The 15,954-nt window shown below is 38.6% G+C and overlaps 1 protein-coding gene across 1 annotated transcript in view; it reads right to left on the bottom strand.

The window, feature by feature from the left end:
• NSF (N-ethylmaleimide sensitive factor, vesicle fusing ATPase) overlaps positions 1-15,954 on the bottom strand; it is a 164,566-nt gene that overhangs the window by 61,735 nt on the left and 86,877 nt on the right. Inside the window, 1 exon segment of the mRNA XM_047756839.1 lies at positions 13,389-13,588. Coding sequence (XP_047612795.1) covers positions 13,389-13,588 — 200 coding nt within the window.

The raw sequence follows: 15,954 nt of genomic DNA, 5'->3' as shown, positions 1-15,954 counted from the left end.
CCAGTTATTCAAGTCTCTTGTGTCCCCAATAGTTTTGTCATTTTGTCATATGAATTCCTTTATAAAGATTGCTGGGAGTTCCCGTCGTGGCGCAGTAGTTAACGAATCCGACTAGGAACCATGAGGTTGCGGGTTCAGTCCCTGCCCTTGCTCAGTGGGTTAACGATCCGGCGTTGCCGTGAGCTGTGGTGTAGGTTGCAGACGCGGCTCGGATCCCGCGTTGCTGTGGCTCTGGCGTAGGCTAGTGGCTACAGCTCCGATTAGACCCCTAGCCTGGGAACCTCCATATGCCGCGGGAGCGGCCCTAGAAAAGACCAAAAAAAAAAGATTGCTGGGAGTTCTCATCGTGGCTCAGTGGCTAACGAACCCGACTAGTATCCATGAGGACTCGGGTTCAATCCCTGGCCTCACTCAGTGGGTTAAGGATCTGGCATTGCTGTGAGCTGTGGTGTAGGTCGCAGATTCGGCTTGGATCCCGCGTTGCTGTGGCTGTGGTGTAGGTCAGCAGCTACAGCTTGAGTCGACCCCTAGTCTGGGAACCTCCATATGCTGTAGGTGTGGCCCTAAAAAGACAAAAAAAAAAAAGATTCCTAATTATTTGTTTTTTCATTGCAGCTGTAAATTAGACTTTTCCATTATAGTTCAGAAACCATACAGATGAAGAAATGATATTAATTTCTGTATATTTATTTTATAACTGGCTACTTTACTCTCATTTCAAACATCAATGTTTTTTTAGTTGATTCCTTTGAATTTTCTATATAGACAGTCATATCGTCTACAATACAACTTTGTGTCCTCTTAAATAACAGGTATAATTGTTTTGGGGTATGAGATATTATTCCCAAATAAAGACATATAGAAGGAGAAAGAGAGGGCCTAAAAGATAAGAATTCAGAAGCATGAAAAGCCACTTCAGCAAAAGGCCAAGAGGCAATTCAGGCCCTATAAAAAAAAAAATGAGAAAATTTACCTAAGATGAGAAACAAAATTTATAGTACTGTCATGACAGGGACCGAAATCCAGAAGTAGGCCTTTCTACCGAAACAGAGAAAAACCACACACATAAAAGTTGCAAAAGGAGAATGTTCTTTATATAAGATGATTTTAACCCTGACTTTAGGATGGAAAAAGAAATGTGTAGCTGGAAGGTCAGTGAGAAACAATAGTATATAAATGAGGTAAACAGAATCTGTAAGAAAGTTTTGGTGATGGAGGTGCTGATGAATAAAAAACAAAGTCCTAGGTTTGATTACAGCCTGCAAGTGGAAAGGGGAAGTTACAACAAAGATAAGAAATGTATTTGTAGTCATGGTAAGAAAGCTGCAGAAGGGAAAAGACAGAATGGAAATTTTTTTTATAAGTTTCTGCCATGAGATTAAAGTGTTAATAGGGCATCTAATCTAATTAGAAATGTCCTCCAGAGAACAAGATATAAACAACTGGACAAAAAAAGGACAGAAACATAGATCTGAAAATCATTTACAAACAGTAAAGAAACTAAACATTTACAAACTGTAGCAAACAAAATTCTGTAGGAAGATGACTCACATCATTAAGCGGGAAGAATACAAAAGCAAGACAGATTCTGTGCTACAATAACAGAAGATGACGCCAATAAAGGCCACCCAAAGAAAAGGGGATCAAGAAAACAGGACAAAGACAAAAGATGAAGTAGGAAGAAAAATGGTTCTAAAAAGTACATGAAGGAAACTGGATTTGATCTAAAGTCATCTAAATATATAAGGTTTTTTAAATTAAAAAAAATACAGATAAAACACTGTATGATCAACTAATTCCACTCCTTGATTTATAGCAGTTCTGCTCATAATTGCCCCGAACTAGAACAAATGTCAAATGCCCTCTAGTGGGTGAGGAGATAAAACTGTGGTACATCCATGTCATAGGATACTATTCAACAGTAAAAAGGGACATTTGATACATATGACAACTTGGATGAATCTCAAAGGCAATATGCTGAGCCAGTCTCAAAAGGTCCCATACTATGATCCAATTAATATGACATTCGAAAGACAAAACTCTAGGGATGGAAAACAGATGAGTAGTTACTAGGAGTTATCAGCAAAGGGACAGGATGAGGGAACTTGGGGAGGGGATGTGAACATTCTGCATCTAGATTTTGGTGGTGGTTACATGAAACTACACGTATGTTAAAATTCATAAAACTGTACACCACAAAAGTCAGTTCTCCTTCATAATAATAAATAAAAGACAGATACTGTATCTTACAACACTTCTATTACTTACTACTTGGAATAATGTTCATTCTTTAACGCATTCCCATGCAAGATGACAGTCATGTGTATCAAGGTTTCCAATATTTAACTAGATTTCACTGCAATTTTTCCTGAACATAACTTACAAATTGCTCTTTCTCAAAGGTTTTAAAACTAAATTAAAATCTGAAAAAGTCTCAATATTATCATATTTATTGAACAGATGTCTGATGACAATAGCTTGCTGCTTATAAAAATTCAACACCAAAAACTATGCACCTTACCATCTGTGGAAAAGATAGAGGTGAGGAATTGGAAGTACAACCTTAGCTTTGCCAAACCTTTTTTTTTTGGCTTTTGAGGGCTGCACCTGCGGCATATGGAGGTTCCCAGGCTAGGAGTCTAATTGGAGCTACAGAGCTGCTGGCCTACACCACAGCCACAGCAATGTGGGATCCGAGCCGCGTCTGCAACCTACACCACAGCTCATGGCAACGCCGGATCCTCAACCCACTGAGCAAGACCAGGGATCGAACCCGAAACCTCATGGCTCCTAGTCAGATTCGTTTCCACTGCGCCACGATGGGAACTCCCTGAGTCAGATTCTTAACCCAATGCACCATAGCGGGAACTCCCTTGCCAAACATTTCTACATAGTAGAGTATTAATTCTTGCCATCTTCAGTGAAAAACAAGGACATTCCTGTTTGTGACTGAAAACCTATTGAGATGCTATATTATTTTTATTCAAGGTTGTCTGTCAATATAGCATAAAACAAAAAGTTATTATAATGTATGAATTTCGCTGTCAATGTGCCTTATGTTGCCACTGGAACCATGACTTCCTCCTCAGTCCAACCTCCAAAATCATCTAGGTGGATGGGAAGCCACGGACAATAAGAACTCTGTGCTTGATTTAATGATCACAGAAGCAATCTTCCCTAAACATAATTCAGTACAATTCTGACCTTTTCAGAACCCTGCTAATCTTGGGACCTGTCATCAGGTCCCTTCCCCCAATCTAGTGAGTACAATAACACCAATTTCTACAGGTGTGTTACTTAAATAAAGGCAAGTTCTTACTGCAATAAATTAAGAATCAGGTGAGTAAGATGTCAAGATTAATGTTCATGGATTAATAACGCTGAATCATCAATAAACCCTTTACCAAAGAGTTTAAAGTTCCACAATCAATCCTCTTCAACTCACTGACTTCTAGCTCTGCTCTTACCATCTGCAAAGTTTTTCCCTATAGAAACAGAGCTGATGCTGTGGAGCCCCTGGCAACAGCCTCAGAAAATGGCTGTTCTATATTTAACTAGTTTGACCTATATGCAAGTGTTCATCTTTGTCAGCCTGGACTGTCCAGAACCACAGAAGCAATGCTTTTCTGTATTATGTAACACACATATACTCTCCATGGGGTCATTAGCTGACTATACCGAGCCATTTCTAGATGTAAGGACTGAAAAAAGTATATCAGAAAAAGCTGGCTATGATTAATATCTACCTAGAAATTCTTTGCCAACTCAGTTTTATTATTAATAGTGTCATACTTAAACTGTCTGCAAGTTTAAAAACAGTACCAAAGATACCGATGCAGCCATGTGGAAACAATCACCACAGATTTTATAAAATGCTTCTCATCTGCACCTAATGTTTAATCCTCAGTATACCATCAGGGTCTATTAGAAATACAATTCCAGTTTTTAATTTTGTTAAGCAGTTTCAGCTATTTATAAAGACTGGTATCTCATGATTTTTTCTTAGAAGTCTTTCACAGGAACAAAAAGGAAAACATATTTTTTAAAAATAAAATAAAATTCATTCTATCTTGCAACCACTATGTGGGTCCACTGGATCTTTTTATAAATCTAAATATTATACCATTTCGACAGTCTAGAAATTATGTCAACATTACTCAGTTATTCCTAACTAGGCTAAAAAAGATTAGCAAAATAAAAAAAATGGAAGAATGGTGGAATTGCTCTGGAGAATGATGCAATAGTGAAATAAATATTACATGACATCACCTGTCAGTTTTCTTATTGTTTTACCCAAAGTATTGCATCTTCTCTCAAGAAGGTATAAAAGAAGTCTAGAGATACCATACATCATCTTTGTTGTCCAATTTTAGTTTTAACTGAACACAGGTGAGAATTTAGATTTTCTTTGCTCCTTGGCCATAATGGCAAAGAAAAGACTATCAACAGAGAATATTTCACAATTATTAGGTGAATCCAAAAATGAATGCAAAGAGATAGTGGCATTTGAAACCAATGAAGATGGTGAACTGGATCTCTATAAGAAAAATCTCAGACTATGTGCCTTCAGATGTCGGTACCATATTTGAATTTTCTCAAACTCAAAAATGATTGAGTAATATGTTTCTAAGGACAAAGAAAAAATATAGAGTTTTCATCTAGTTACTTATTCAACGGAAAGTCTTCATTGTGCAATATTTTTTGAGGAGTTCCCGTTGTGGCACAGTGGAAATGAATCTAACTAGGAACCATGAGGTGGCGGGTTCGATCCCTGGCCTTGCTCAGTGGGTTAAGGATCCGGCACTGCCACGGGCTGTGGTGTAGGTCGCAGACATGGCTTGGATCTAATGTTTCTGCAGCTGTGGCGTAAAGCCAGCAGCTGTAGCTCTGATTCAGCCTCTAGCCTAGGAATCTCCATATGTGGCTAGTGTGGCCTTAAAAAGCAAAAAAAAAAAAAAAAAATTGACCAGCTAGGCTATCTCATTTTTCTAAAGAAGAAGACAATATTTTTTATCTTTTATTTTATCTATGCATCAGAATTTCCCTGATATAGTATCTAGTCAACAGATGTTGAAGGCAGATGTTAAAGGCAACAGGTGATATAGACATTAAAAAAAAATCAGATTGGACATTCTAAAAGATGTGAACAAATCTAAAACTGAAAATATTTTGTAATTATGGAGTGTCTGATGGCCATCTTAACAAAATTATAAGCCAAAGATTTTTTTAAAGAAAAATTTTCAAAATATTGTCTTGATGACGCAAATAGAAGCAGCAGAAGTAATAATAGGCTGGAAAGTATTATGGATGTATTTGAAATTTAGAATTGGTACATACAAGTTCATGCATGACAACTGATGAACAGTTATACATTCAGAGGCTCCTGCCCATTTTGGGTATATATCTATTGACTGATAGATCAATTGATAGATAGCTTCGAACCCAGGAAAATACGGAATAAAAATTTGGTTTGCCATATTTAAGCTCTTATTAAATACTTTTGTAAATGATTTGTAAATCAACTTAAAAGTAATATTTACCAAGGAGTTCTTTCGACCCAGATAGTAAACGGTTAGTAATTACCTTTTCTTGGTATGCTGAGTGGTAAAAAGATATTTGAAGCAAAAAACAATGTAGAACTAGGGATGAACTGTAAAACTGAATTGGTTCTGGGACTGTCTGAAGAGTTGTGATTAGTTATTAGACTAGCACTAAGCTACCAGGGCCCAGTGGAGCTGAGGTGGCTAAAGGTCTGAGTATGAACAAGAACTTAATGGGATGTAGGGAAGCAGGGGAGAAAACCCCTTTGTGTTGAACTAAAATGATAAAGCTCGTGACAAGTAGATTTGCAGTAGAAGGATTGTTATAAAGGCAATGTTTAACATTTATTTTTACCATCAACAAAAATAAGAAAAAGTAAGAAATGACAAGGTAGATTAAATAAAATTTACTAGATTAAAAAAATAGATATTGTACTTCTGGGTGTTATTCGTATTGATCCACATAAACCTACTATTTATTTTATTTTATTTATTTTTATGGCCTATGGTAGTTCCTGGGCCAGGGATTGAATTGAGCGGCAGTTTGAATCCGAGCTGCAGCTGTGATCTAAACCACAGCTGTGGCTATGCCAGGTCCTTTAAGCCCACTGCAGGTTTCAAACTTGTGTCTCCCTCAGTGACTTGAGCCACCGCACTGAGTTTTTTTTTTTTTTTTTTTTCTTTTTTAGGGCTGCATCCTTGGCATGTAGAAGTTCCCAGGCTAGGGGTTGAAATAGAACTGTAGCTGCCGGCCTACACCACAGCCATAGCAATGCCAGATCTGAGCAGTGTCTGTGACCTACACCACAGCTCACAGCAACGCCGGATCCTTAATCCACTGAGCAAGGCCAGGGATTGAACCTGCATCCTCATGGATACTAGTCGGGCTCGTTACCACTGAGCTACAATGGGAACTCCTGCAGTGGGATTCTCAACCCACAGAACCACAGCAGGAACTCCTGTTATTCATTTTAATGTCTAAGATGATATTCCATTTCCTACTGAGAAGAATCAGAACTTTTCCCCCCAAAGTGGAACAATCAATATTCTAGTACATGTCATTTTGTGCACAAGTACAAGAGTGTTTCTCTAGGGTAGCTGTCTTGAAGTAAAACTCATGGGCTTTGTGCACGTTAATTTTTGTAAGATGTTATCAAATTAATCTGCAAGACATTGCCCACTTGGTATATTTTTCTAATTTATACCATGACTAGTAATACATATTAGGCCCCATTTCTCCACAACCTCACCAACTTTTAGTGTTTACTAGCCTTTGTATATTTTATCAGGCTGTTTATAAGATGATTTCTCTTTCACTATGCATCTCCCTGAGCACTGTTTCAATTGCTTATCTTTACCTGGGTTCTTCCTCTGAGAACTGCCTGTTCGCACCCTTACCCAGTTTTTTAAAAAATTGCAGTGTTTGTCTGTTTCTTATTATTCAGCAGTTACTACGTAGAATTTACTATAGAAGGTGCCGATTCCTTGTGGATTATATGCACTGCAAATATCTGCTCTAGTTTGAGGCATTTGTGTTTAGTGTAACTTGTCTGAGAGAATTTTCTTTATATTAATGTAGCTGAATTAACATTTTTTTTCCTTTCATGGGTTTGATTTTTATATATTAATAAAGAAATTCTTCCCTGGCTTCAAATCTTAAAGGCTTTTACCTTTTTCTAAAATTTTTTTTTCTAAAAGTTTTAGTTTTGTTTTTTGCAAATCCATTTTGTAATTCTGTACAAAGTGAGATAGGCCCTGCATTTAATCTTTTTCTGAACAGAGAGCCAATGATCTCAGCCCCATTCATGGAACAGCATATTATTTCCCCTCTGATTTGTGATGTCAGTTTTCGGATAACGAGTTCTTCCTGTGCTCTACTCTTTCCTTGTTCTGTTTTTACATGAATATATAAAATTGTCTCAATTAGTACAGCTTTCCAGCAAGTCTTGATCGCTGATGAAGTAAGTTTTCATTATTCTCCAAAATTTTCACGACTCTTCGAGCATAAAAAAAAAAAAGGTTGTCAAATTCCATAAAATTCCGGTTAGACTTGATTGGAAAAGCAATGAATTATAGATTAGTACGGGCAGAACTGTCATTTTCATCATGTTGGTATTCCTGTGCGAACATGTTCTATCTTATTATTTATTAGCTTTAAAAAAAAGATTTTCAAAAATGTTTATAATTTTCTCCTTTAACTTTCCTGTTATATTTAATTCTAGGTACCTTATCATTCTAACTGCTATTGTAAGTGAAATTTTTTTTTAAAAAGTTACATTTCAGTGTCTTCACATTTTGAGTCTTGTTATTCCTTTTTTGCCTTCTAAAGTACTTGAGGTTTTTCATTCCTTCCACAGCTCCTCCCCATGCCTTAGAAAAGCTCGAGAACTATATACACTTTTTACATAAACATTTGACTTAAAGTTTTATGTTAACATTACTATCTTCTTCCCAAATAATACAAGGGTCTTACACGGATTCAACCCACTTCCCATGTTTTGTTCCACATTTTAGTTCTACCTTAAAAAAATACTATTGTTATTTTGTACAGTGAATGCTTATTAAATTCACCTCTTTAAAATTGTTTGTTTATTGCAAAATACGGCATACATAGAGGGAAAGTTCCCCATACGTGAATGTACACCTCCAGGAACTGTTACAAAATGAACTTCCATGCAACCATAACGAGAAGCAGAACAGTACCAGCATCCTGGCAGTGCCTCCTCCTACCCTTCCCAACACCCGTCCCCGCTGTGGCCCCAAAGCAACCACAATCTGATTTTTATGGTAATTATATCTTACTTTCCTTTATAGCTTTACCAACTGAGAAGCATGTATCATTAAACACTAACTACATTTTAGTTGAGCTTTATATAAATGGAGTCATATGGTATGTAAGATCCTTTCTTATCTGGTTTCTTTTTGCCCAACATTTATTTGTGAATTTCACAACTGTATATGGCCATAGTCTGTTTATTTTTATTACAATGCAGTACTTTATCATATATTTACATGACCATGTAAATTCTAGGTTGACAGTTATTCTCTTTTGGCTCCTTAAAAATGGCATTCAACCGATTTCTGGTTTTCATCATATCTGTTGAAAAGACAGCTGCCAGCTAACTGTTGCTTCTTAGAAGATAATCTTTTTTTCTCCAGGTGTTGTGAAGATTTCTCTCTCTTTTTTTGTTTGTTTTGTTGTGTTTTCAACTGTTTATCAAGGATTATCTCTAAGTATAGGATTCTTTGGTATTTCTCTTGCTTGAGGTTCACATCACTTCTGGAATCCATAGATGAATGTTCTTCATTAGTTTTACAAAGTTTTTTTTTTTTGTCTTTTTTGCTATTTCTTTGGGCTGCTCCCGCACCATATGGAGGTTCCCAGGCTAGGGGTCCAATCAGAGCTGTAGCCACCGGCCTATGCCAGAGCCACAGCAACGCAGGATCCGAGCCGCATCTGCAACCTACACCACAGCTCACGGCAACGCCGGATCGTTAACCCACTGAGCAAGGGCAGGGACCGAACCCGCAACCTCATGGTTCCTAGTCGGATTCGTTAACCACTGCGCCACAACGGGAACTCCCCAAGTCATTTTTATCTTGTACTCTGATGTTCATTGCAGCACTATTTACAACAGCCAAAACATGGAAACAACCTAAATGTCCATCAACAGAGGAGTAGATCAAGAAGATGTGGTACATACACACAGTGGAATATTACTCAGCCATTAAAAAGAATGAAATACCGGCATTTTTAGCAACATGGATGGACCTAGAAATTATCATGCTAAGTGAAGTCAGCCATACAATGAGACACCAACATCCGATGCTTTCACTGACATGTGGAATCTGAAAAAAGGACAGACCGAACTTCTTTGCAGAACAGATGCTAACTCACAGACATTGAAAAACTTATGGTCTCTGGAGGACACAGTTTGGGGGGGGTGGGGGGATGCGCTTGGGCTGTGGGATGGAAATCCTGTGAAATCAGATTGTTATGATCATTATACAACTACAGATGTGATAAATTCATTTGAGTAATAAAAAAAAGTCTATGTCTGAGAACTTCAATATCTGGATGCCCAATTTCTTTTTTCTTTTTTTTTAGGGCCACACCCATAGCACATGGAGGTTCCCAGGCTAGGGGTCAAATAGGAGCTGTAGCCGCTGGCTTACACCACAGCCACAGCAAGACCGGATTCAAGCCGTGTCTGTGACCTACACCACAGATCAAGGCAAGGCCTGATCTTTAACCCACTGAGGGAGGCCAGGGATTGAACCTGCTAATCAGATTTGTTTTCTCTGAGCCACGATGGGAACTCCTGGAGGCCCAATTTCTATCATCTTTTGTTTCTCTTTTTGTGTTGTTTATGTCTTTATGTATCTGATTGCTTTTGATTATATGCCAGGCATTGCATTTGCAAACTACAGAAACAGTCAATGGCCTTACATGATACTACCTTCCTCCAGGAAGGAGCTACAATTCTGCCTAGGACCGCTAGCAATTTAGGAACCCTCAACCTAATTTTTAAAAATGATTCAAAACTGCTCTGCAGCCTCTGTTACGAGCATGTCTGGTTCTGGTTAACCCTTGCTTCTATGGTACAGCCCTTCAGGGTCCCAACTCAAAATGAGGCATGTTCATCAGGTGTCCTCTCTTTGGGTGCCATGGGCTTTAATTTCTGTCCTCCTTACTCCAACTAGCCTGTCAAAAGGGCTGCAGAGCTGTTTAGCAGCTCCCTCCAAAAATGGCTAATATCGCCAGAGGAACAGTGACCCCATATACTGGGACCTTTTTTCTCTGGGCCTCCATTCCATTCTCTCCCTAGATCTTATAAACTCTTTGGCACCTCCAAGCAAAAAAAAAAAATACTTACTGAGATTTTCTGGTAATCTTCAGTGGCAGGCATGATTCAAATTACCTATCTGCCACTGCCAGATGTAGAATTTTCAGATTTTATTTACATATTTACAAATTTCATTATTCACCATTGTTTCTTACATCCACTATTTCCTTTTGGGTTCAATTTCCTTCAGTCTCAAGTACATCCTGCTTCACATTCTTCCAACAAGCTTCTGTGACTAGTTAATTCTATTAGACTTTGCCTGAAAAAATACCTTCATTTCATCTTACTTCTGAATGAGAATTAAGTTGGGTATAAAATTTTAAGTTGACAGTTATTTTCTTTCTTTCTTTTTTTTTTGTCTTTTTGCATTTTCTAGGGCTGTACCCGCAGTATATGGAGGTTCCCAGACTAGGGGTCTAATCAGAGCTATAGCTGCCGGCCTCACCACAGCCACAGCAACACAGGATCTGAGCCAAGTCTGCGACCTACACCACAGCTCATGGCAACGCCGGATCCTTAACCCACTGAGCAAGGCCAGGGATCGAACCTGCAAGCTCGATCCTTGTCAGGTTTCCTTGTCAGGTTTGTTAACCACTGAGCCACGACAGGAACTCCTCATAGTTATTTTCGCTTAGCTCTATGAAGATATTCTTTCACTGTTTTCTGCTCTCTTTTGCTGTTGTTGAACTTTACTATCAACATAATGGAAATCCTTTTGGATGTCATCACCATTTCTTTTTCGTTGATGTTAAGATGTTTTTCTTTGGCATTCCAGTTTCACTACAATGGGTCTGGAAATAATTTTTTTTTGACTGCACCCCCCAAAATGGAGAAGTTCCTGGGCCTGGGATCGAACCCCTGCCACAGCTATAACCAGAGCCATATCAGTGACAATGCCAGATCCCTGACCTGCTGAGCCACAAGGCAACTCCAAATTTCTATTTATCTCATTTGGGTTCATGGTGCTACATGCATCTGAGTATTCATGGGTTTTTAAAAATCAATTCTAGAACACTCTCAGCCATCCTATCTTTGATTACTGCCTCTACACTATTTCTATTTGGACTTCTCATTTTAACTCTGTTATCTCAATTTCTCTCTCACGTTTCCTATCTCTATCTCTCTGTGCCACATTCTGGGTGATTTCTTTAGATCTACGCTTCTGTTTATCACTTCTCTCCAACTGGAACTACTGCTTATGTTTAACCTAGTTGCTGAATTTTAAATTTTGATGATGACATTTTCCATTTATTGAAGTTATTTTAGCTTCCCCTGTGAGAATCCTTTGTGGCCTGGGTTTGTTAAAATATCCCTTGGGGTTTGCTTATCTCTAACAACCCTATGTGTTATCATTAGCCTAGAATTCCTTTTAAAATTAATTTCTCAGTTGGGGTGCCCCAGACTACATTGATGCAGTGTGTGTATGTGCATATTTTTTTTCCAAATGCTAAGCATGAGTCAATAATCCATGGTTTAGAATTCCCACGGGAGATTCCTCAGTTCCCAGTCCAAAACCCAGACATATAGTTAAACGGTTCTGTTATTTCTCTGTGCTGGTAGGGAGATATTTTCTAGTCATTCTTTTCATTGATGATACAGCCATTTTGAAGTTTCCAGTTCCTAGACCACACCTTCAGTAAGTTCATGGACTCATTTTATGCCCCCTAGTGGAAGCTAAAACCCAAATGCATACACTACCAGAACCAAGAGCTAAAGCTTTCTATTTTTATCACTCTAATTTTTAGGTTTTTATTTTTTATTTCTGAAGACTTCCTTTTCTTTCCTGAGAGCTCACTTGTGCATTTAAAACTATTTTAGTCATATTTTACTCAGCATTTGGGGATGTTTGTAGAAGGAAGGAAGGTTTTTTTCAGGTTACTGAGTCTACTCTATTGCCAGAACCAGAAATCCCAGGTCACTGTTTGTAAACTTTCCTTTAATGAAACAAATATGGTAATACTAGGGTATTAGTCAAGGTTTTCCAGAGAAAGAGAATCAAAAGACTTATAGCTCTATTCTCCTGGTGCCTGAAAAAATATAGAGATCTATCCATGTATCTATCTGGAAATTAATTGTAAGGGACTGGCTAACACAATTATGGGGGCTGACAAGTCCCAAGATCTGAAGTTGACAAGGTAGAAACAAGGAGAGCCAATGGTGAGGTTCCAGTCCAAAGGCCTGTAAGTTTGAAAGCCAGGAAGAGTGAGTGTTTCAGTTTGAGTCTCAACACAGGAAAAAACTGATGTCCCAGTTTAAGGCAGTCAAGGCAGTTGGAAATTCCCTCTTATGCAAGGGAGGGTAAGCCTTTGTGTTCTATTCAGGCTTTCAACTGATTGGATGGTATATTAGGAAAGACAATCATTTTACTCAGCCTATAAATTCAAAAGGTAAACACAACCTACCCAGAATAATATTTAACCAAACATCTGGGCACCCTTAGGCCCAGTCATATTAACACATATAATTAACCATCACAATTAGTAAACTCTGGTTTGGTTTTTAATTAACCTTACTTTTTTCTAAGACCCAAGTCAAGCTTTCCTTTAAGACCTAACAACTTATACCTGTCACTCTATAGCTGAGCTGACTTGGTGGTAAGTCAGCTAGCTTTCTTCACATAAACCTTACATACATATAATTCTGTAAATCACTTTATGGACTTAATTTCTTTCTTTTAGGATAAATGAATTCAAGTCTCTAGAATTATTATGGGAAAAAAAGTGTCACTTAAAATACATTCATGATCTGTTCTGCAAAACCTTTGGCTTATATAGTCATCATCTGTGTTTATATTATGAACATGTGGGTACTGACATCTGCTCACAGCAAGTAAATCTCCCATAATCATAGTTTGGTGGCGGAACTCAGTTCAAAATAAATTTTACCTGAAACTTTTTTCAAAATATAGATCACAGTAACAAGCTTTCCACCAAACTCTGGGTTTCATTCATCCTGTAAGTGATAACAATAACAAACTTTGACAAAATTATATTAGCATTACCCTCCTCTGCTCCTCTTCAGCATCAGCAAACAGTTTACGAATATTAGCCTCTGATTCTCCCACATATTTGTTGAGGATTTCTGGCCCATTGACCACTTTGGGTTCTCTTGCATTCAACATCTTGCCAATCTGTCGAGCCAACAGCGTCTTACCACAACCTGGAGGCCCATATAACAGGATGCCTTTAACATGTTTGCAACCTAAAAAGGAAAAGAAAACAGACAAACATCAGGTACTAAAATCCAAGAAAGATATCAAAGTTTTCTTTCTTCTTTCTTCTTCATAAGCATGTTAGGAAAAATAGAGCAACGGCATTAACATATATTAATATTCAGGTGCCATAAACAGAACTGAACTCTTTTTTAAATAGAAAATCCAGAAGAAAATTCCTACACGAGTACCGATAGCTGAAGGGGAAAGCTGCCAATTAAAGGTCTTTGGAAAAGTATATTTGAACTATCATTTAGTACAAATACTTTTAACTCTGAAAATGTCTCTTTGACCTAAATACCTAATTAGGAACTATTACTTATTTTTTCATTATCCTTTAAAGTAAGGGGGGAAAAAAAAAGAGATCTGTTTTTAGGCAAATTTAACCCAATGCAAATCTATTATGATACAACAGGCTATGGAAACTATGTCTTAGTCACAGAAATTACAGGTCTACCTGTCAATACAAGCACTTGAAGAAAGAGCAGACATGTCTGAGTTGGGTGGGTATAGTACAATCCATCGGATGCAGATGGATATTACTGACTTTGTAGATAAAGCTGAATGTCCTATTTCACGCCAAGCAGGGCACATGCTTTCTTAGAGCCACATGGATGAAAATGAAGCTTCAAAAGAATAGCATTCAGTTCTTCTTCTAGGAAAGCATTGCTAGGTGCCTTAAAAGTATCATTAACAATAGCAAAATAGGAGTTCCTGTTGTGGCACAGTGGAAACAAATCCGACTAGTATCCATGAGGATGAGGGTTCCCAGGCCTCACTCAGTGGGTTGGGTATCCCACACTGCTGTGGCTGTGGCATAGGCTGGCCGCTGTAGCTCTGATTCGACCCCTAGCCTGAGAACCTTCATATGCTGTGGGTGTGGCCAAAAAAAAAAAAAAAAAAAAAAAACCCAGCAAAATAGCAAAACTGATGATTTAGACTCCTCAGGATTTCTTTAGCCCATTCTACAGAAGCATGTACTCTATTTCTTCAGATTAGGATGAACGCTGGTTTCTGTTTACTCACTCTAGGAATTCTTATCTAACAGTTTCACATTTAAGATGCATCACTGAAAAAGCATTCTGCGAAATAATGATTTCCTAGATTTCGAGTTTTACACTCAAAACTACAGGTGCGGAGTTCCCGTCGTGGCTCAGTGGTTAACGAATCCGACTAGGAACCATGAGGCTTCGGGTTGGATCCCTGCCCTCGCTCAGTGGGTTAACGATCCGGCGTTGCCGTGAGCTGTGGTGTAGGTTGCAGACGCGGCTCAGATCCCGTGTTGCTGTGGCTCTGGTGTAGGCTGGCAGCTATAGCTCCGATTCGACCCCTAGCCTGGGAACCTCCATATGCCGCAAGAGCGGCCCTAGAAAAGGCAAAAAGACAAAAAAACAAAAAAACAACAACTACAGGTGAAAAAGAAAATTTCTGGAAATGGAAAATAGTATGTTTTCATGGAAAATGTCCTCATTTGGAATGAAAGCCTTAAAAATTACACCTTTACGAAAAAATTATGACAATACATTCAATGACTCACATAAAGGAAATCTTAAAAGATGCAATCGACACTACTGGGAATTTTAGATTCTGAGGAGGGAGACCCTTGGGTTGCCAGTACCACCATCACTTCTGTCTTTATTTCCAAAAAACAAAAACAAACCAAAAAAGCCTCCCTTTTAAATCCTTGAAAGTAATGAGATCCGTGCTTATGATTAGGTTTGTAGTGACAAGGGGAACTTAACGTAGCTGCTGGCCTACGCCAAAGCTCCAGCAACACCAGATCCTTAACCCACTGAGCAAGACCAGGGATCGAACCTGCATCCTCATGGATGCTAGTCAGATTCATTGACTGTTGAGCCATGACAGGAACCCCAAGGCTTAGAGTCTTAACCTTTCTCATTACAGAGTAAATTCTTGTCCTACGAGCTGTGGCTCATAACATGTCTCTGTCCCTTTCCCACCCTTGGAACATGAGGGGTAATGAGCATAATCCTCGAGCTTCTCCTAGAGGCCACCACCACCGAGCACTGTCAGCATTCAAGCCACTGGGTCCTACCTGAGGAGGACTTTGGACCCTGGCTCCTAATCTTCCTCTCCAGCTACTATTATGATTCAAAACTGTTCATATAAATCATAGCAGAAGCAGGTGGTGGGGAAACAGGCACAAGGAGAAGAGAGCCAGAAAGGAGAAAATGAAGACTTAATGAGTACCTACGAAGTACCAGGCCTTAGACCCCCCCAGTCTCCTAACCTTTTCCAAGTTTATCAACCTTCCAATCACACTTCCTTCCATATCAAGCCATACTTTCTTTCAAAGACTCACAACTCCTTGGCCTTCTTATAGTTCTGTTAAACC

The sequence above is a fragment of the Phacochoerus africanus genome, chromosome 14, assembly GCF_016906955.1.
Source record: "Phacochoerus africanus isolate WHEZ1 chromosome 14, ROS_Pafr_v1, whole genome shotgun sequence".
Classification (NCBI taxonomy): domain Eukaryota; kingdom Metazoa; phylum Chordata; class Mammalia; order Artiodactyla; family Suidae; genus Phacochoerus; species Phacochoerus africanus.
Note: the sequence above shows the minus strand (reverse complement) of the source record. Positions and strands in the feature narration are given on the sequence as shown.